The 22,632-nt window shown below is 37.5% G+C and overlaps 1 protein-coding gene across 1 annotated transcript; it reads right to left on the bottom strand.

The window, feature by feature from the left end:
• Positions 1-1,799: 1,799 nt before the first annotated feature.
• On the bottom strand, positions 1,800-19,161 carry LOC109692222 (butyrophilin-like protein 8). Its single transcript, XM_074058652.1, has 5 exons — positions 18,938-19,161; positions 14,937-15,284; positions 6,564-6,839; positions 2,757-2,776; positions 1,800-1,927 (listed from the first exon to the last, which is right to left on the bottom strand). The coding sequence occupies exons 1-5, from the start codon at positions 19,008-19,010 to the stop codon at positions 1,907-1,909; spliced, it is 738 nt and encodes a 245-aa protein (XP_073914753.1). The 5' UTR covers positions 19,011-19,161; the 3' UTR covers positions 1,800-1,906.
• Between the last annotated feature and the right edge of the window lie 3,471 nt (positions 19,162-22,632).

Consider the following 22,632-nt stretch of genomic DNA (forward strand, 5'->3'; position numbering starts at 1 on the left):
TCTTACACTGGAAATAGGGCAGCAATAAGCCTTCAAACTGGTATGTCAGGGTATAAATTAGGGATCGACTATTTACATTGAAGAAGGATATGGATTCACCCTCATAGTCCAGGAAGACACCCACTCTTGTAGGGGGTGTCTTTACAAGGGGAATGATTGTACAATCATCGTTTATGAAATACACAGATGACTCTAGTCCAAGAACCCAGTACCCATTTTTGGGAAACAAAGATACATTTTCCTCTGTTCTATCTACATCATTCTGGCAAACTCCCAAAACCCACGATTTGTTAAATCCCACATCTACTTCCCAGTACTGTTTCCCATTCTGGAACCCCGGAAAAGCCACCACACTCTTGCTTGTGAATCTCTTCTCGGAGAATTCCACTAACTGGCGAGCATTCCAATTAGATATAGAATTCAGAGGAGAAATGTAGAGCTGAGGGTGAGCCGAGTCTGGGTCTAGCGTCACCTTCACTGCAGCATAGTAGGGAAGAGAGAAAACATGAGTTACTGCACTTTGGCTGGGGCAGTAAGTCAACCCCTACCAATGGGGATTGTCTCAGAGTAGAATTATATGAGCCCCAAAGCCAGAATTTCCAACACACACCAACTCTCAAACCCTTTCCATCTTTAGTGTAGTCTCAGAACCTCATCAATGCATGGAAATGCCAACTGTGAGGTCATATCTCCTATATATCACCCCAACCCTACATCTTTCTCTATACTTAATCTTTTATTTGATTTGTGAGATCCAAGTGACTCCAGAATCCACCATCCTCTTGTTTACAAAGGTCCTGCCCGAATTTATTTCCTTCACCCCATCTCTTGCCTACTACTATTGTCCTCTTTTACCTGAAACATTGTTGCCTGTGACTCCCCACCCTGTCTACTCAGGCCCTGCTCTGTCCCCTTGTAGACTTGGGCTGAGAGTGTGTCTGGGATAAACTGCACTCTGGGGTGGACAAGGACATCACAGATTCCTCATCTGTAGGTCACATAGTTCCCATATAGGTCATTGGTCTGCTCCTTCTTTTATACCCACTAGAAGCTCTGTCCCACTGTCATCCCCTCAGGTGTTGGTACCTGCATGTTTCCGGGCTTTTCTCCATTCTAAAAACAAGCAGACAGAGTAGGCAGTTCAGTGATCATATAGTGAATAGAAGGCAGAAGAGGGGAAAAACTAAGGACAGTTGCCCTTCTTTGGGGTGTCATGGACCCACAAAGGTTCTGATGGTCACACAGCATCTCTACAAAATGCACCTACCCATATGCAGATCCCCATCACTAACTTGCATTTGCAGGGACTCAGGGACTCAGGTTATAAGATTCCAGGGATTTGGGAGGAATAGATAAAATGGGGGTTGGAAGAATAGTGTATTTTCTCACCTGCTCATTTATCTCTCTTTTCCTGATAAGAAACTGAAAAGAAGAAAAGGCTCCAGTCATAGAATTGGGTCTAAGAGAGAGTGTTGGAGGAAAATTCTACATGGGCTCTTACCTAGGCTTCCCTGGACATTCACTGAAACAAAAGACAAAATATTAGTACTCATTCAGATCTGGACAAAGGCTCAAAGCATCAATCCAAGATGAGTAGGATTGAGGGAAATACCCTACAGGGTTTTTACTGTCCTGAATTTGCATACCATCAAAGAGCTCATGAATTACAAAATATATCAATAGGCAAAATTTACAGACAATTTTGGACTTTTCAGACACTGTTGCCCATATGTATGAGGATCAATTTATTAGTTAATGGATGGGGGAGAGTGAGTCAGCCTTTCACATTGTCTGACCAAACTTCCCGTCCAGTCTGGAGCCACAGCAGCATACAGATGGCTCAAACAATGGAACAGGGATCCAGGACAAGTGTGTGTGGAAGGCTCAAATATGATGAAGCACTCACCTAATTCTTTCTGTATCTTCCCTGAAACAGAAACAGAGTATTTAGTGGTTAGGAGCATGAAGGATGTAAACACAATCAAGGACTCTCACTCAGGTGGGATGATTTGTGATCTGAAACCTGGGCTCCCTTAGTAATCTGCTTTTGTGCCCGAACCCCACCCTCAACTCCAATACACAGTACTGGGGTAAAACAAGAGACAAAGAACCTTCACTATGAAAAGAAAAAATTCTATCTAGAATCCTGTGGAGAAGAAAATAGAAGTAAGGGAGGAAGAAGGTGGATGATAGGGAAGCTGGGATTATGGTATGCATTCTATGGATGTGTTACATTTAAGGATGAGAAAATTGCTTCTTAATGGTAAAAATTCTTATTGAGGTTGGATATTATTTGTTTTTTTCTGTAGATAGTATCTCTTTATGTAGACCAGGCTGGCCTGGAACTCACCACATCTTGCCTCAGCCTCCTTAGTGTTGGGTTTGCAGGTTTGCACCATCCTGTGTGTAGCACTGAGTATTTTTTCATCTTCTTTTCTTTCCTCTTTCACAAAGTTTTCAGTTATGCTGATATGTCCTAGTCTTTTGGTTTTGTTCTTAGAATTTCTATTAGCGCAACAGTAATGAAGTAGACTTTTTTCCTAATACTTGTCCCTACATAAACTAGAAAGGGCTTTATAAGGTGTGGCATTTCCTGATGGAGTTATAAAGACTGTGGTGCCTGTGAACAAAGTGATGAGTCCAAGAGTCTTAGGTGTGGAAGAAAAGATTCAGGTCAGTGCCCAGGATCATCTGTGACCCCAGCCCTGCTGCAAACATGAATTAGTCATGGGCCCACACTTTCCTCCCTCACTTACCCTGGAATTTGGGGGAGAATCTTCTCAGCAAAATGATAGCAGCACATAAGACAAAGAAGAAGATCATGAGTAAAATAAAAGCCACGCTCCAGGGTGAGGACTGGAAAAATCTCTCTGTAAAACAGTAACACAGACCTTTTAGTGATTGTTGAACACATATAACTTGATTTTCATTTAAGGAATCCTTTTGCAGCCTCTTCCAAAAAAGAAAATGTATCTACATTTTTCCTTCAATTTTAAACTTTGCAATTCTGTGTGAATCTTAGTCCATTCTCTACATAGAATGAGGTACAGTTGTAACAGGAACTTAGAGTCTGCTTTTGCTGGAAGCACTGACTTCTCACTTGTGCCTGCAGATGCCATGGGAAACTGAAACAAAATAGAAGTTTGGCATCTCTGCACCTGTCTTCTTTTGCTGACTTTAAACTTTAGGTCAGATTTCTGTTCACCTCTGCCAATAGGCATGTTAACGATTTAAGGAGTGTTCTTCTAAAACTAATAATCCTCCCTTCAAGGTCGAAGGCATCAAGATTCAAGTAAATAAATATTTTCAAGATTTACAGGGATGTCATATTCAACAGTGCTGATGGCCAGCTTTTACAACGTCCTGTACCAGAGCATCAGTGTATCACTTAGAAGTTTCTAATCGCTGCCCTAAGCAAAGGAGGATCCAAACATTGACCTAACTAACTCCGTCTTGCCTTTGTGACTTTTTTCCTGAGTCTTCTCTAGTCTCCTTGGATTCCAGAAAAAATACTCTGATCAATAAACATCTTGTGACATAAGTTTAAATTATCCATCCTCCCCTCCCCCAGTCAATAGCAACTTTCTTCCATATGATCAATCTGGGGATAACGATCAACTATATCAGAGCCTGACCAAGGGTCACCAGCTATGCATGTACCCAATCCTTGCTTTGTTCCTTCCCTATACCCCAGAGCCCTTCTCAGTACTCCAAAGACAGTGTTTAGGATTCTAAGTGTGGTCATACCAAACAAATTCCTTTCCTGCGTTCACCACTATTTGTCTCCTGTTTGGTCAATTGGGGTGATTGACCAAGCCTGGTTCCTTGAGATCCCCCAGAGTCAGGTCTCTGGACTAGGACACCCATAACACAGCTTTGATTTTATCCTTTTCTGAATGAATAACCATTGTTACAGTATCATCTATTAAATGGACTCTCCTTTACACATGAAATGTCACCTTTGTGTGCAACATGTTTATGTTTTGGATTGGATTTGTTTCCTGATTACCTGTTCTGTGCCATTGTTCCATTTATCTATCTCTGTTTTATCTGTGTCAATAATTTTTGCCTAGTTTATTCATCATAGCTCTGGGATATGTGTTTATGTGTACTAGACTAAGATTCATAACTTGCTTTTATGAAACTGCATCTTGGCAATGCTTGGCCACTTGCTTTGTCACATAAACATGCAATTTACTAGTCCAATCCTAAAAAAATACTCTTATGAGATTCTGAATGAATTTTAACTTATAGACCAATTCTGTGAGAAATAATAACTTTAAAATATGCACCTTCTTATCTGATGATGTTATACCTTTTTTCCTATAATAGTTTTTTAGTGCCTCCAATAAAGTTTTATAATTTTCTTCAGTAAGGGTTTGCAAATTTTTATTGGACTTATTCCTAGCTAACACATTTGTTGGTATGGTACAAATTTGTTGGTATTTGTTGGTATGGTATGTTTGCTTACCTGTCTTTACTGATGTTTACAAATGAAATTTGTTTTATTTATTAATTTTATATGACATGTCATGATGAACTGAATGAATTTATCTGTATATTCTTTCAAATTTTCTCTGTATGTCATTATACTACCTGTAAACAATGATTATTCTATTTCTTCCTTTCTAAAAGTTATAACTCTTTTGATTTTCTTTTGTATGCCACTATGTTGAAGAGATACATTTACAATGGTCAACTTATTAAATTCCTTATTTAAAATAATGTCATTATTTGTGATGTTTACCATAAGCATTTGTACATACCATTTGATTAGTTAAGAAGATTCTCTCTTCTCTTCTTAGTTTTCTTTTTCTCTCCCTCCCTCCCTCCTTCCTTACATCCTTCCTTCTTTTTTTCTCTCTCCTTTCCTCCTTCCTTTATTTCTTTTTTCTGTTTTTTTGCAGAGCTTCATGTAACATTCTCAAATGCATTACCACTTTGTAACACCCCAACCTTCTTTCTTTTATTTTTGAATTCCTAAGTTGAATGTTAAAAGTACTCCAAGTTTTATTTATATCTACTGAGAAAATTAAAATTTTTCCCTTTAAATCTTTAAAGTAGCAATTATATGAGTATATATCCCAGTGTTGATCTAACATTTAATTCCAGATTAAACTCAATTCAGTCATTCTGTATTATGTATTGTGGTTTTTATAAGCTTTTGATTTACAAAATTTCTGATAGACTTCTACATTTTTGTTTCTGAGTAGACTTTGTCAATACTTTTCCTTTTTAAAATACTCCTTGTTCTAAGGAAGTGAATTTAATATTTCTTGTTATATTTTCTAGAAGATTTAGTTTATAACTGAAGTTTACTTTTTCCTTGAACATCTGATAGATTTTGTGTGTAAAACAAAATGGCTTTGGTGTCTTTTTGGTGGGAAGACTTTTAAATACTGATTCAACTTCTATTGTAGTTATAGAACTTAGGTGGTAGAGTTTTCCTTGAGTTAGACTTGTGTTTTACATTTTTCTATGAAATTTGTATGTTGTCACATTCAAATAGGATTGTACAGCTATTCTAGTTTATCTTCTAAATTCCTGTGGTAAATTTAGTTCTGCCCCATTGTTATATTTTGTACTCTCTAATGTGCCATTTCTCTCGCTTTTGATCAGTGCTGCCAGAAGTTTATCTATATTAATAGTACCACAAAATCAAGTTTAGCCTTATTACTCTGTACTAGTTATCAATTTTCTTTTGTAATTCCTATTTATGATTTTCATTCTTTGTCCCCTTTCAGTTTATTCTGAAATAAATCTCAAAATATAATATAAATTAAACTTTTCCCCTTCTAATATGAATACTTAAGGATATAATTTTGACTCAGAAAACTATGTTAAATTCATCTCATACATAATGATATATCATGTCATTATCATTCAGTTATAAGAATTTTATAATTGCCATTATGATTTAAATTTATCCTTTTCTTGTTTTAAGTGTGTATTTATATTTGTAACATAGGATAATTTTAAATTATTTTTATTGTTGTCATCTACTATAACCCATATGGTGAATGAAGAACATTGAATGACATGAATTCCTGGAAAATTTCTAAAATCCATTGTATGTGTGTACCTAGTAAAAGTTTATAGATGTCCCATGTGTGCTTTGGAATAATTTTTGAGGTGTGGGCAGTCTTATGTGCACCAGATAAAACTTGCTAATTTGTAACTGAAATATTCACTGTTCTTGCTAATGTTGTTTACTTATTTAGTCAGTTTTGGATTGTATCATATATACTTTCCTTACATTTCTACCAATATTTTTCTTATACATATTAAGGATATAACACAAGATACTGGTATATTTAAAATGTTAATATTTTCCTAAAGAAAATTTATGAAGTAACCATTATTTATGAATTATGAATTATTTACTTCATTTATTTATGAAGTAACCATTACTAGCAGAGCTTTTTCTTTCTTAAAAATCTTTTCTTTTCTAGATAGTAACATGGATAACCATATATATGATGGTTAATATGTCTTTTGTATTTTGTATTTTCAATAAATACCTCATACATTTCCTTATTTCACTTCCTCCCACAATAACTCACCTCGTACCCACACTCTGGATTCTACCTCTTGGCTCTGGTCAGGGGGCTGAACAGAGCATGATACATTCCCAGAATTATCTTGAACAGTAAGGGAAGTCTCCACATCAAACAGGCCATGCATGTTTTTCTTCACCTTGGAGTCTGAGGATAAATAGGTACCCTGTGGAGTTTTCCACTTAATTGTGGGCTGAGGGAACCATCCTGAAGTATGACAGAGTAGCTGGATGCCTCCATCAACATGTCCCATGATGGAAATGAGAGGAGGGGAACCCAGTTCTGGGGAGAAAACACAATGAAATTAATGACAGAGGCTATTATAATGAAGCACTCACCCACTAAATTAGAAGATAACTGTAAAGTGTATTTTATTGGAAATGGAAAGTATAACTATGGCTACATTAGCGCAAAAGAGAGAATGATCATTTAGTCATGGCTTCCTGGAAGTGACATTTGCACCCTGCTGTTTTAAATAAATAGGAATTATTTTAGTAAGCTAAGTGAACAAGAAGGAGAAGCATGCCATTTGGAGGAGTAGATACAAACTATTCTGGGGGAATATGACTTCAATATAATAATTTATTATTTCCCATATCCCCATATCAAAGAGAAATTAACTTCCAGGTGCTGTTTCTGCCATTTCCCAGAGTCTAGAGGATGCAATAGTTTGATAAATATTTGTTGAATGGATAAATGAATAAAAGAATGATGGTGCAAGCTGTAGCAAAGGAAGTCTGGGTTACAGGATACAGATTCATCTCTCCCTGCTCCTTCCTCTAGGTAAGATTGTAAACCCCACAAATAACACAAGGGTAATCTTAAGTGTGTCTAAAAGGATGAGAATGATTAAGAACCCAAGTGGACAAAAAACAAAGCAGCTGAACATCTTATGATCCATCCCTGAATTCAGCAACACAAAGTGGCCTCATAAACTCACACCTCACCCAAATGACTGACAATACCAGGTAGACTCAGTGTGCCTATAAAAGGACTGAAGAGTAGTCCTTCTGACCGGAGGTTAGAGAAAAGCCCTCTTTGTCCCAGTGGAGCAGAGATTACCCTCTCTCAGCTAGGCATACCAGGGTGTTTGACCTGGGAAATCATCTTCTATAGCTACAGGCCATATTGAAGGGTGTGAATGGGAACAAGAGCATCACCAAATAAACCAAACAGACCAAAGTACCCATAGAAAAAGCTCTGAAAATTAAGCAGCCTTTGGGATGACAACTGACAAAAGTAGATGAGGACCTGAGTGCTAAACCTGAACAGAGTGATTGCCTGAAAAATAGAAGCTTTAAATAGGCTCCACCATCTCTTAACATAATACCATATGTTGTAACATAACAAAATGTCCACTTTCAATTTTTCAAAAATCAGGAAAATATTAGCTTGAATGAGAAGAGATTAATGACTGATGGTTGGAATTATCTGACAGAGACTTTAAAATAACTAGTATAAAAATGCTTCCAAAAATTATGATTTCACTTGGAACAAAAGGCAGAATATAAAATCTCACCAGAAACGAAATTGTAAAAAAATAACCAAATGGAAATTATATAACTTAAGAAATAAGACTGAAGTTTTAAACCTAGCCTGCATCATCTACATACTAGAGTGGATATCACAGAGGACAGAAAAAGTAATGTTTGAATATATAATTTACCAAAAAACAGTAAGAAAATCAATTTAAAAAAAGAGAACAGAAAATTGACTCTAAGAGAACTTCAGGGGCAGTCCAAAGGTCTTCTGTATCATCATCATGCTAGAAGAAGAGAGTAGAGGTGAAAGAATATTTGAAGCAATGATGGATTTCAAGTTTTCAAATTTGGTAAATGCACAAAACTACACATTTAAGAAGCTAAACAACCACTAAATTGGAGAAATCCAAAGAACTTTACATCTAGATACAGTTTTATCATAATTGAACTTCTGGAACTAAAGATAAAGAAAAATATTGAGAGAAACAACACATTACATAAAAAGAAACATCAATTCAAATGACAGTGCATTTTACATCAAAACCTTAACTGCCAGGAAGAAATGGCACAGCATTTTTTAACTGCTTAAAAAAACTATTAACTATTTCCTTTGGGAATAAAGGAGAAATGTAAAGATTCTCAAATGAAGGAAAACTAAGAATGCTTGTTGCTAAAGAAATTCTTAAACAGAAAGAAAATGATAAAGGAAGGAATCTTAGAACATCAAGAAGAAAGAAAAACAACAGAAAGCAAAAATAAGAATAAATACAATAGACCATCCTTGGGAATTTTTAAAATCATATTTGACCATTGAAATAAAAATTACAATTCTATATGATGTGATACTCAATGTACATAGAAGAAATACTTTCAACAATATTGTTTCAAAAGCAGTGATCATAGAGAGATGAGGGCTGCATTTTACTCAAAGTGAGAAAATATTGATGCCAGTATTTGTGATAAGTTACAAGGGTATATTGTAACACTCAGAAAAACTGCTAAGAAAACTACACAAAATATGTTTGAAAGCACTAGTAATACACCAACATGGAATCCCAAAAAATGTCCTGATACATCACTAACAGTTATATCACATGGGACTGGCAGAGTGGGTCAAGTAGTAGAGTACCTGCCTAGCAACCATGAGGCCCTGTTTTTAAACCCCAGTACCATCAGAAAAAAGTAACAAAACATATATCACAGTTAATATATTGTATATTTCAAAATTGCTAAAATAGTTTTCAACATTCTTACCACAAAAAATGATGAATAGGTGAGGTGATAGATATATTAATTAGCTTGATTGAATCTTTCTATATTGTATACATGAATCAAAACACTAAACTGTACCCCAAACATGTACACAACTGTTATATGTCAATTAAAAATTTAAAGTCTTAAAAACCCTCTGAAAATAAGAGAGAAACAGAAAACAAATAGCAGCAAATAATAAAAGAATACACACAAGTTCTAACATGTCAATGATTTCTTTAATATACTTGGTCTAAATATACTAATTAAAAGGTAGAGATTGGCAAGATAGATTTTGAAAAACAATCCAACTATATACTATTCATAAGAAATTCATATATAATGACACATGTAGGCCGGAAGTAAAAGGATGAGAAACATATATGGTCACCCTTGAAAGGCAGCATGTACTTTTCTCCTGTATCACCTAAAATTTGTTTCAAATTTCAAGACTACTGATGTTATAACTGTACTAAAAGGCATAATAAAGTTATTATTCACATAATGAGTCTTTCTAGAGAGAGCTGGGCATACTTCCCATGAGATCTGAAAATTACATAAAAGCTGTTAATTACAGAGCAAAGAAAATGACAAGAAATAAAGAAATACGTGAATACACACAAAAAAAGAAATAATGATACTATGCATGCACAAAACAACAGAGCATCAAAACTCATAAAGACAAATCCACATTTGTGGTTGGAAACTTAAGTACTCTGCTCTCAACAACTCACAGAACTACTAGAATTAAAATTAATAAGTATATGGAGGACTCAAAAAAATCAACTAGGAAGATGTAAGTGACACAGAATACGCTTCCCAACAACAGCAGAGCACAAATTATTTGTATATGCCAATAAAACATAAATGAAGATAGACCCTATCTGAGTCTTAAAAAAAACACTGACAACTTAAGAATAACTGATATCAGACAAAATATATTCCCTGGCCATACTGGAATGAAATGAAATACTTAGAAATGAAATAACACACCTATTAATAATTCACAGATCAGTGAGACTATCTTAAAAGAAATTACAAGTACCTTAAAGTGAATGAAAATGGAAGAACAATATTATAAATTATGTGGAATGTAGGCAAAGCAGTACTGAGAGGTAAATCTGTAGAAATAAAATGCTTATAAAAGAGATAATTTCAAATCAATGATCCTTTTTTCCTCCTTTAATAAGAAATGGAGGAGATAAAAACAAGCAGAAAATAGGGAAAAATAAAGCTCCAATAAGACATTCAGTAGATTTCTGAGCAAAATTAGCACCAAGCTTAATTCAGAAACATACTAAAAAGATTGTACATCATGGCCAATTGGCATTTGTGTCTCATATGCAAGGGTGGCTCAACATAAAAAATAAATCAATTGATGATATACAGCATTTTAACAAAATAAAGGGAGGAAACCCATCTATTAAAATTAAAGCAGGAAAAGACTTAACAAAATTAAGCATTCGTTTTTGTTTTGTTTTGTCACATTTCTATATCCTAAACAATGAACAACCTGCAGAGAAAATTAAGAAAACATTTTCATTTGCAATAGCATTAAAAAGAAAAAAATACTTAAAATTATCTTAATGAAGGAGGCAAATGACTTCTACATAAAAAGTATGAGGTACTGCTTATAGAAATTAAAGTCTCCAAGAAATAAATTTAAAAAGAGTCTGTGTTCATAAACTGAAAGACTTAATGTTGTTAAAATAACAGTAAAACCCAAATCACCAGACAGAGACAATTGCAACCTCTACCAAAATCCCAACAATTTCACTTAAATAGAAAAATCTGATCATAAAATTTATATGGAATTTCAAGGGACCCTTAAGTGCCAACACTATCAAGAAAAAAAGTATCAAGTTGGAGGATTTACAGTTTCTGATTTCAGAATCTGCTACTATGCTCAACAATAAAGAGAGCATTTTATCGGCATGATGATAGATATGCAGAACAATGGAATAGAAGAGATCCCAGAAATAAACCTTTTACATATGGTCTATTGACTTCTGACAAGAGTGAACAGAAATATACAATGGAGAAAAGGAAGTCTTCAAGAAATAGTGCTAGGAAACTAGATATACACATGCAAAACAATGAAGCTGGGCCTTTCCCCTAGAACATACAGGAAAACTAACTCAAAATGTATTGCAGCCTTAAATGTAAGAGCTAAAACTATAAAACTCTTAGAAGAAAACATAGAGAGGAAATTTCACAACTTTGCATTTGGCAATGATTTCTTGGATATGACAAAGTACATAAAAGAAATAGTGGATAAGTTAGTAGATAAATTGGGCTTTCTCAAAATTAAAAACATTTATCCATCAAAGGACATTATCAAATAATAAAACAAAACCTTGTAGAATGGGAAGAACTACTTGCAAATCATGTATTTGATAAGGAATTTAAACCTAAATGTATTAAGAATTACAACTGAACAATAACAAGATTTTTATTTTTTGCTCAAGATTTCAAAAATTTTTATTTTACTGTGCTGGGGGGGTGCATTGTAGCATTTACAAAAATTCTTACTATATATCAAATATAGCATACTTGATTTCACCCCCTCCATCATTCTCCTTTATCTCTTTTTCTCCCAATTCCTAAATTCAACGGGTCTCATTTTTTCTTATTCATACATGTATGCACTGTATTTGTACTATTTTAACCCTCCTACACCTTTTCCCCAACTTCTTCCTTCTCCCACTGGTACCAACACCCCCAGGCAGGATCTGTTCTTCCCTCATGTTCTCTGATTTTGAAAAAGAAAAAAATGACATTTTTGTTTGTTTAAAATTGCCATACAGGGAGTTTTCTTGTGACATTTCCATGTATATATGTATTATAACCTAAATTGATTTATCACCTCTATTTTTCTTCTTTCTACCTTAGTCTCCTTCTTCTGGTGGTTTAAGCAGGTTTAAAAATTCTATAGGCATTCATGTATAGAGAGTACATCAACCATATTCAACTGAACTTCCTTTCTTTTACCCTCTCTTTCTCATACGTGGCCTCCCCTTAGCATGACCTGTTTTTCATAATATTGCTATATTTGTATTAGGTCTATATTCCACATATGAGAGAATTCCACATATGCAGCTTTTGCCTCCTGAACCTGGCTAACTTCACTTAAGATGATGTTATCTTGTTCCATCCATTTAAGTGCAAACAACTCTCTGTGGCTAAATAAAATTTTGTTGGATATAAATACTGTATTTTCTTAATCCATTCAACACTGAGGTTCATTTGGAAGCACAAAAGACCATGAATAGTGAAGGCAATAGTGAGCAAAAACCACAATGCTGCAGTTATCACAATTTCACAATACCTGACTTCCGACTATTCTACAGACCCAATATCAATAAAAAAACAGTGTGCTACTGGCATAAAAACAGATATGAAGACCAGTGGAATAGAATAGAAGACCCATGTATGAATCCATGTAGCTATGCCCATCTGATCCTATTACCAAGGTGTCAAAATTACACAATGGGGAAAAAGACAGCCTCTTCCTCGAATGTTGCTGGGGAAACTGGATTTCTGCATGCAGAAACTGAACAGTTGCTACCAATCTTAGGAAAACAAGAAATAAGAATTATTTTTAACGAGTATAGAGTTCAGTTGGAGCTAGATGAAAGTTTTATTTATTTTTTTTTCATTTTTCTTTTATTATTCATATGTGCATACAAGGCTTGGTTTATTTCTCCCCCCTGCCCCCACCCCCTCCCTTACCACCCACTCCACCCCCTCCCGCTCCCCCCCTCAATACCCAGCAGAAACTATTTTGCCCTTATCTCTAATTTTGTTGTAGAGAGAGTATAAGCAATAATAGGAAGGAACAAGGGGTTTTGCTGGTTGAGATAAGGATAGCTATACAGGGCATTGACTCACATTGATTTCCCGTGCGTGGGTGTTACCTTCTAGGTTAATTCTTTTTAATCTAACCTTTTCTCTAGTTCCTGGTCCCCTTTTCCTATTGGCCTCAGTTGCTTTTAAGGTATCTGCTTTAGTTTCTCTGCATTAAGGGCAACAAATGCTAGCTAATTTTTTAGGTGTCTTACCTATCCTCACCCCTCCCTTGTGTGCTCTCGCTTTTATCATGTGCTCAAAGTCCAATCCCCTTGTTGTGTTTGCCCTTGATCTAATGTCCACATATGAGGGAGAACATACGATTTTTGGTCTTTTGAGCCAGGCTAATCTCACTCAGAATGATGTTCTCCAATTTCATCCATTTACCAGCGAATGATAACATTTCGTTCTTCTTCATGGCTGCATAAAATTCCATTGTGTATAGATACCACATTTTCTTAATCCATTCGTCAGTGCTGGGGCATCTTGGCTGTTTCCATAACTTGGCTATTGTGAATAGTGCCGCAATAAACATGGATGTGCAGGTGATTAACTCAAAATGGATCAAGGATCTTAATATCAGACCCCAAACTCTTAAGTTGATACAAGAAAGAGTAGGAAATACTCTGGAGTTAGTAGGTATAGGTAAGAACTTTCTCAATGAAACCCCAGCAGCACAGCAACTAAGAGATAGCATAGATAAATGGGAGCTCATAAAACTAAAGAGCTTCTGTTCATCAAAAGAAATGGTCTCTAAACTGAAGAGAACACCCACAGAGTGGGAGAAAATATTTGCCAATTATACATCAGACAAAGGACTGATAACCAGAATATACAGGGAACTTAAAAAACTAAATTCTCCCAAAACTAATGAACCAATAAAGAAATGGGCATGTGAACTAAACAGAACTTTCTCAAAAGAAGAAATTCAAATGGCCAGAAAACACATGAAAAAATGCTCACCATCTCTAGCAATAAAGGAAATGTAAATTAAAACCACACTAAGATTCCACCTCACCCCTGTTAGAATAGCCATCATCAGCAACACCACCAACAACAGGTGTTGGCGAGGATGCGGGGAAAAAGGAACCCTCTTACACTGTTGGTGGGAATGTAGACTAGTACAACCACTCTGGAAAAAAATTTGGAGGCTACTTAAAAAACTGGACATCGATCTACCATTTGATCCAGCAATACCACTCTTAGGGATATACCCAAAAGACTGTTACTCTAGATGAAAGTTTTAGACATGGGTGGTGGTAATGGTTTTGCAAAAGTGTCAATGTACAAGTGCCACTGAATTTTATACTTTGAATGATGAGAGAAGCTAATCTTTTTACAAAAGGTATATTTTACCACAAAGGAAGATTTATTGTATTTAAAAATTATCTAAAATAGGAAGTGAGATTTCAGTGAAAATGTTACAATGATCCCCCAAAACGTTCAATATCACCAGCCATTTACAGGATGAAAAATACAGTGATGGAGAGCAGATTAGGGGTGTCAAGAAAGGAGAAAAGTGGGCATATGAAAGATATCTTTGGGGTGATGGGACAGTTCAATGCTTTGATATAAATGATTAAAAAAGACTGTTTTCATTACTTGTTGAGGGTTACAAGAATCTATACATGAAATGAAAAAAACCTATACACAAAAGACAGAATGAACTGACAATGTCAGATGTTGTCTTCTAGCCAAATGACTTAATTTTCATCTCCTCATTCAATGAACTGTTACAAATTATAAGATGGCTCCATAGAACACCTCATTTAAGAGTTCTCTGAAATTAGCATCTCACCTGTTACTTGTAGTTCCCAGGTGGCCTCCTGCACATGAGTCTGGGACCTGAACCAGCACCCATACAGGCCAGCATCTGAGAGAGTGACTTTCTGCAGCTTCAGGGTGGCATGTCCTCTGTCAAGGGAGTCCTTCACAAGCTCAGTTCTCCTTCGATATTCTGGCATCCTCATGTTTTCCTGGTCTTTCTTATCTCTGTAGAGATGGACCACATCATCGAACTGATTCTTGAAGAACCGCACTTCCATGCCTTCAGCATTTGTCTCAGGAGACAGGAAGCAAGAGAATGTTGCAGTCTCCCCCACCAAGATGTGGATGCGTTCCTCTGGCACAGTCACCTGCCACTGGCCTGTGGGAGGAAAGACAGCGGATTACAGAGGAAAACCATTTGGTGTGTCTTACTCAGATCTGCGATACATACGGAGTGAAACACTTAGGAAGATCTTACTAAACCAAGTGACTTGCATCTGTTTATCCCTCACATTTAACACATCCACACAAGTTACTCTTCTGGATCAATACAAACATTCAGAGAGGCGTGTACAGATTCTCCTCAATTTGCTTTAGGGTTATATTGTATTAAACACATGTAAGTTGAAAGTATCATAAATTGAAAATATTTATTGCACCAGAAACAGGATACAAAGATAGGCATTTTGTAGACATTATGGGATGTGAAAACACAAAACAATATCCAACAATACTAGCAACATATCAGTTATTCACCATTCTGACTGCATGGCTGACTGGGAGCTGGGGCTTCCTGTCCCTGCACAAAATCACAAGAGAATATCATAATACACATAACTAGCAAGAAGAAAGACATATATTCAGAATTTAAAGTATGGATTCTACTGAATGTGTATGACTTTTGCATCATCATAAATTTGCACAATTGTAAGTCAAGCCATCATCAGATAGAGGCCATTTTTATTAGTAATAATCCCATGACAAGATGAGAAAACCTATCTCAGAGAAGCTATGTTATTCAGAGGAATGAAAGGCACTTTTCAAATACAGATCCTCTACCCACAGTCTGTCCCCTCTGCTTCACTAAAAACTCACAACACCCTCTTCTCTGTCTTCCTTGCTAAAAATTAAAGATGACCTGTTTCCAATGACCCAGAGGAAGTGTGTGGCCATAAAATTTAGGTTTTAGGGCAATTTGTTTAGGTTTCCTTCATGCTGAAAATGGTTTTTGTAAAATGTTTCATGGATACGACAGAAGGAAATATATTCTGTGACCATATATTAAATGCTTTTGCTTCCTTATTTTTTAATCTACTTATTCCACTAAAATCTGAAAGGCATGTTATAACGTTGTGGTAAGGAGTTCACTTACTCTTCAATGCAGTCAGGCTGAGACATATCCCTTCCATGACATGCATCTTTTCTACTTTGGAATGATTTTTTGTCTTTCCTTTATGATTTTGATCTTGGATACTGACCAAATACTTTATCGACATGCCATACCTTCATTTTGTTTATATTTTATTGGTACAGCTTGACCTCATTTTTATTTTGAAACTTTCTTCATCCTCTTGTATCAAGTGGGATATGTGTTTACTGTGTGGGTCTCCTGCACAACTCTTGGCTCTAGGAAGTGGAATCTGTCTGTTTTGCTCAGCAGAGCACTCTGTGTCTAGTACAGGGCCCAGTCATACAGTTTGGGGTCTGCAAAAAAGGGTTACACCTGTGAATGGTGAGCACCAATTTTTCTCACTTGTTCCTCTATTTAATGATCATTTAAATAATTTTCCTGTAATAAAACATTCTTTACATTCTATAATGATTAGATTTTTTCCTTAGGCAGTCCACAAACAGTGGCAGCCTAGTCCTTTCAATTGCTATATCCACATTGCCATTAGGAATTTTTTGATACATGGTCTCACTATGTAGCCCAGGCTGACCTCAAACTTAATCTCTGCTCAGACTAGCCTAGAACTCATGATCCTTCTGCCTCAGCCTACCTAATGCTGAGATTACAGGTAGGCACCTCTATGCCCAGTAATATTTCTTGATTAATTCACTTGTTCTCATTTATAAACTATGTACGCATGTGTGAGTATGGTATATCCTTCTGTATCAGAGGTAAAGTTGGTTCCATTTGTGGATTTCTAAATAAGCAAACTTCAGTACCAATTATTTCTTACTTGAATATGTTTTATAAATCTTTCTGAAATGAATTTCATTTATGCATCATTGAGGAAAGTATTATCAAACTGCAGTGTGATTTTACTGCATGATCTCTGATCATTTCCAACATGGCATAGTACACGCTGAGGCCCTGTCCCTCTCCTCCTCACTGCTGAGTCCCCTTGCAGTGGGATGAACACTTCCTCTGTTCAACGACAGCTCCATCCCAGGTCCATTGCTGAGCATTTCCACTTGCTCAGTCAATTGCAAGGAATTCTACAAATGCAGACATTGTTAACACACCTGGGACACATCTCAGCCAGTGATGGACACGGCAGTGGAAAATGGATGATTCTGAGCCACCATGTACATGGTTTCTCAGAAGATTCCAGGAGTGCAGAGTTCCAGCTTCCCATACGGTGACCTGTTCATTAGAACAAACTCTTTTGGTTTTCTTCTCCTCTGGTTTTACTATACAAACACACCCACATGAGAGCTGACATAGGACCTGGATCTCCAGTCCTGTGGCTCATTCCTCTGTCCCTTTGTGTGTGTGTGTGTGTGTGTGTGTGTGTGTCATGTGTATATGTGCACACATCACATATATGTATATCTACACGCATATATCTCATACATATACAAGTATACATGTGTGTGCATACACGCACAACTAAGGACTATGTTTCTCAAAGACCTGAAAGCCATTCTTTTGACATAATCATCAGGAAGACAGGGCATCTATCTTCTGAGGGGGTAGCAGACAGAATCCTAACTGCAATGACTGTCACCTAGAAAACACTGCTGACTAATTGTATTTATGCTGACTAGCCCATCTTAATTTTTTACTTCCCTAATTCTACTGAGCCAACATTCCATACCCCTATGCCTTCATCCTTACTTTTAAAAATCCAGTTACATCTGGAAAAATTAGAGTTCTGTTCACATTGGACATCTTTTCTGTTTCATTAGTTCTATCCATCTTTATCTTCGATACTTTCTCTGGGGACCAGCAGGAAAAGACTGTCTGTAGTTGAACAATTAATATGGAGCTCTATGCTACATTACATATGTATGGTCCTCACTATTAGGCCTGTCAGGAATGTGATATTATCTCCATGCCATGATAAGCAAACTGATACTTGAAGAAGTTATGAACCACAAAGCTCATAAACAGATGAAACCAGAATTTTTAAAAAAATAGTTTGTCTTCTGAAGCCATTTCCATGGTTTTCCATTGTCTCCACAAAGAAAGCAAAAAACTCATAATAAAATTGATGAAAATTACCTTAAATGAGAGGTTCTCTTATAAATAATGCAAGAGATTTTTTTGTGTACTGGGGTTTGATCTCAAACTTCATGCTTGCAAAGCAGGCCCTCTACCACTTGAGCCATGCCTCCCAGGCAGTTTTCTCTGGTTATTTTGAAAATGGGGATCTCCCAAGTAGCTAGAATTACAAGCATAAACCACCAGCACCTGGCAATGCAAGATTTTGATTTAACAACAGGAAGCATGTTTTGAATGCCCTATTACACATTTCCTGAACTTGTTTAGCAAAATAAACATTGGTAGACAAGTAGAAATGGAACCTACCTAAAAGATCAGTTTACAGTTGAACTCTGTTAGAGAGCAGTTTTCCACTAGCTTACAGCTACCTTTGTGAATTTTATTCAACTATTCAACATCCTTAGCATTAGGTTTTTGTTCACGATAACTTGAAGGAGAAAGAAGAATGAATTTTTGTTAGAATATTCCACATTCTAACTTATTTCTCACTTAAAGATCTGTACATCCTCTCCTCTCCACTCAGAGTTTGAGCTGTTAATCAACAGAAAGAAGAGAGAAAGAAGTCCACCCTGGAAATTTACCTGACACCAGGTTAAGTAGACTGAGAACCAGAAGAGCATGAGGGTCGTGGGTGTATCTGAAGATCAAGCTCATACTACAGGAACAGATGACAGCAAGGATTCATGGACTGTTCCGTTGGAGAGAAGAGATGATCAGGCCAGCTGTCCTGGGTACAGAAGATATGGAGAGGCTCAACATGAGCTGATGGCAGACTGTACTGTTCTTAGTCTCCCTGTCATTGGCATGGCAGTTTGTGTTAGAAGTGTTGGACTCTGAACTTTGAACCACTGCATTTATTGGCAGGCCATAACCGTCTATCTCAGACATGGAAAATGAAGATAGAAATTGGGTGGGGCACAGTGGAAGGGGACTTTGTCTTGGGACAAGATTGTCCTGGATCAGTAGTATGAGAATTCCTGATGTCAGGGTATTTTAAAGCCCTCTCTTCCAAGCATAATTGTATGGGTGGTGAATATCTAGTCTTGAAAGAGAAGCTGTCCTAGAATAAGGTAATGGAATATCCAGATAAATAACTGCTACTCCACAAGGAGTAATCAAGAACAGCTGAGACTGACAATTCCCGGCACAGGAATCCCTGCTCCTGCCTCCCTTGTGATGAGTTCAGAACTAACACTGTGAAGAGCTTGATACTTCAATGCAGTGCCTTGGTCACCAAGAATCTAAGAAGTTGGAACAATATCACAGCAGTAATTCAGACATGGGGGAAAGAAAGACCAATTTATTCAGTCATTCTTTAGATATAGTAAGCCACAGGGGTTCAGATGCGTATGTGCCAGTGTGACCTGGCATGTTGAAACTGCTTCAAGATTACATCTGGCAAACCTAGTAGCACCAGAAAGAGTCCTAGCAATCCCCTATGTGGGAAGGTTTGCTCACAGGCCATAGCTGAAAGGGGTTGGAGTTGATATTCAGGCTGATTCATAAATATCAAAGGGACAGAGGCTGACAAGTCTCCCTGAGTGCATCTCCCAGGAGTTCTGTGCACTAGCAGGGTAATTCTGAGACTTTGGAGGAAAGAGGCCCTGGCTGAGACAGAGCCAGTACAGTATCTGTTGTGGGATGGAGGCCAGAATAAGTTTCAGTTGGGCACAGATAGGCACATGCCATCAAGACTGATCCCAGTCTATATCCTAGAATGATTAGAGTTGAGCATCAGGGCCCCTTTATGATTTTCTGTGGGATAGTGGCTGGCAAGCCTGTCAGGGGACATAGACAGAGCAAACTCCTGCATTTCTTGCATCGGTAGGATACCTTTCTGCCTACAGCAGAGAGAGGCTGAAGCTGAGACAAGGCTTTTTCAGGATCTTCTGTGGAATGGAGACTGGCATGCCAGTCCTGGTGTGTCTTCTTACAGAGGTAGGATGGTTCCTGGTTGTGGCTAAAAGAGACTGGCACTAAGACAGCACCAATCTAGATCTGCTGTGGGGGAGAGGCTGTTAAGTCTGTCATGAAGGCTCAAATTAGCAATCACCCAGAAGCTCTCTCCATGGGTGGGATAGCTCTTCTCCTTGTAGAGAGGTACAAAAGCCAAGACAGGGCACTTGAATCTGATGGGGACAGAGACCAGAGAGTCTTTCCTCATGGCACAGACAAATGAATCTCTGAGTTATGTAAGCATATTAAGCCAGGATCACTGCAGATCATTAAAACTGAGTTATAGGGTAACTTTCATGTCACTTGCCAAGACCTATGTCAATGGATAGGAGAGACTGTTTGCTAAGTCATTACTGTGCATTAATCCTCCTGGGACCCCTAGGCAGATGGCTTTGTTAGCAGGTTCGTGAACAAATGTGGCTGTAAGAAAGCCTATTGAGAAGCAGTGCCATTTCTGTGTTTGAAATCAGCAGGATGATCTCTAAGTCTGTCTCCAGGTACAAATATACACACTTAAGATGACCAAGATAAGTGTTGGCCTCCATTAGGATCTTACAATTTCCTACTTGAATCTCAAGGCTTCCCAGAGAGATTTTGTCTGCTGATGAACATTGCAGGTGTAGACATAGGACAGGATGCGCTTGCATTATATCATCTTGGGGAATAAATCCAACAATAACTGTAAGCTATTTAGTGAGTTACAAGAGAACACTGACAGACTATTTAGAAACAAGGAAATGATATATGACCAAAATGAAAATATCAACAAATGGAATTAAGGAGGCTAGTGACTGCACAAGGTGCTGTATTGATGGGAAAGGAAAGAAAGTTGGTCAGGAATGGAGGTTGAGAGATATCTGAATAAAGGTGTGACTCAAAGTCTCACAGAGCCCAATAGTGGACTTGCATAGAGGGGCACAGGTATGATTGGGGTGGTTTACAGCAAGAACCACAATCTTAATGAAGAACCTGGGTACATTTATGTGCTGTGCTGCCCAAGTGTCAGAGTTCCCTGGGACTGTCCAAAGACTGCAGATAGTTTAGTATATGAGGACCTCAGAACCTACCTTTTGAGGATCATCCTCCTTAGAACAGGTGAGGAGAGCAGCTGGTATGACTTCTGGATTCAAGGTTATCCCCACCAATTTCTCGGGGGTGTAAGAGTCATGGTTCCAGTACTGACCAGAAGAACAATCCAAATAGGCTATGGAAGGTGTTAGCAGTCAGAATGGCCAATATCGCCTCAAGAGCTGGAGAACAAAATCCTTGAAAGGTGCCCATGTGTCCAGCAGGAACTGGCAGAACATGGTATTGAATATGATGATGGAGCACTGAGTGAGGTTTTCTAAGAACAAATTGCTCATCCCCAAGAGGGCTATGGAAGTGAGGTCAGAAGCCTAGCTCAGAGCTGGGTTGGTAACAAACAACAGCTCTGGGGAGGAACAGTAAGAGTCAGGGAAATCCTTGGGCAACCAGAGATGGGTGTAGCTACACAGTGTGCATGAAGGTGGTTTCCTGAGTATTTTTCTGGCTTATGCTTTTTTTTGACCAAGCAACCAGCTAAATCCCACAGGTGAAAAGAGCCTCTTTCTAACCTTGATTCCTGATATATTCTATTGCTCAATTGCAAGTAACAGAAACTGACTTAATTAGAAGCAAGCTGAAAAGCAATTTCTTAAAGGCTGTTGGGTAGATCATAGCTTCTCTGTGGGCCATGAGAAGTTGAGGCTACACTTCAAGGGAAAATGCACACATGATCAGGTGGTAATCCACGGCTGCTACAGTTGGGCACAGGTCTCTTAGGTTCACACTGCAAATCTTGTTACTGTAACCTTTTCTGCCACTGCTGTACCATCCATCACAAGGGAAGTTCCTGATGTCAGTGGCTCACAGTGTGGACAGGAACATCTGTCTCTGATCAAGCTCAATGGAAGTTGGTAAACTGACATTTTCCTCTTTGCCCTGGGAAGGTGGTCTCTGCCTCCTAAAAGGTAGGGATCCCCAAAACATAAGAAAAGAAATCACATGTGTCCCTGTGTTTGATGAGCAATATGGTATCTACATTCTTAGAGAAACACCAGATGAGGGTTAGAGTGGACTGAGGTTAGGACTGATTTGAGGGGGAATTGAAGGTTTGTGGCAGGTAAGGAACAAGAAAAGAGGAGTGATATTGGGAGTACCTTCTTGGGGGAAAATGAAAGTAAAAGAGACTCAGGAGAGAGAAGACGATCTGTTTGGTACAAAGATTAGAATGTCCTTATCGAATGTTTACATTTAACAAAGTGAGAGACAAGGTTAGAGAGGGATGGATTTGATCAGA

This window comes from Castor canadensis, chromosome 16, assembly GCF_047511655.1.
Source record: "Castor canadensis chromosome 16, mCasCan1.hap1v2, whole genome shotgun sequence".
NCBI lineage: Eukaryota > Metazoa > Chordata > Mammalia > Rodentia > Castoridae > Castor > Castor canadensis.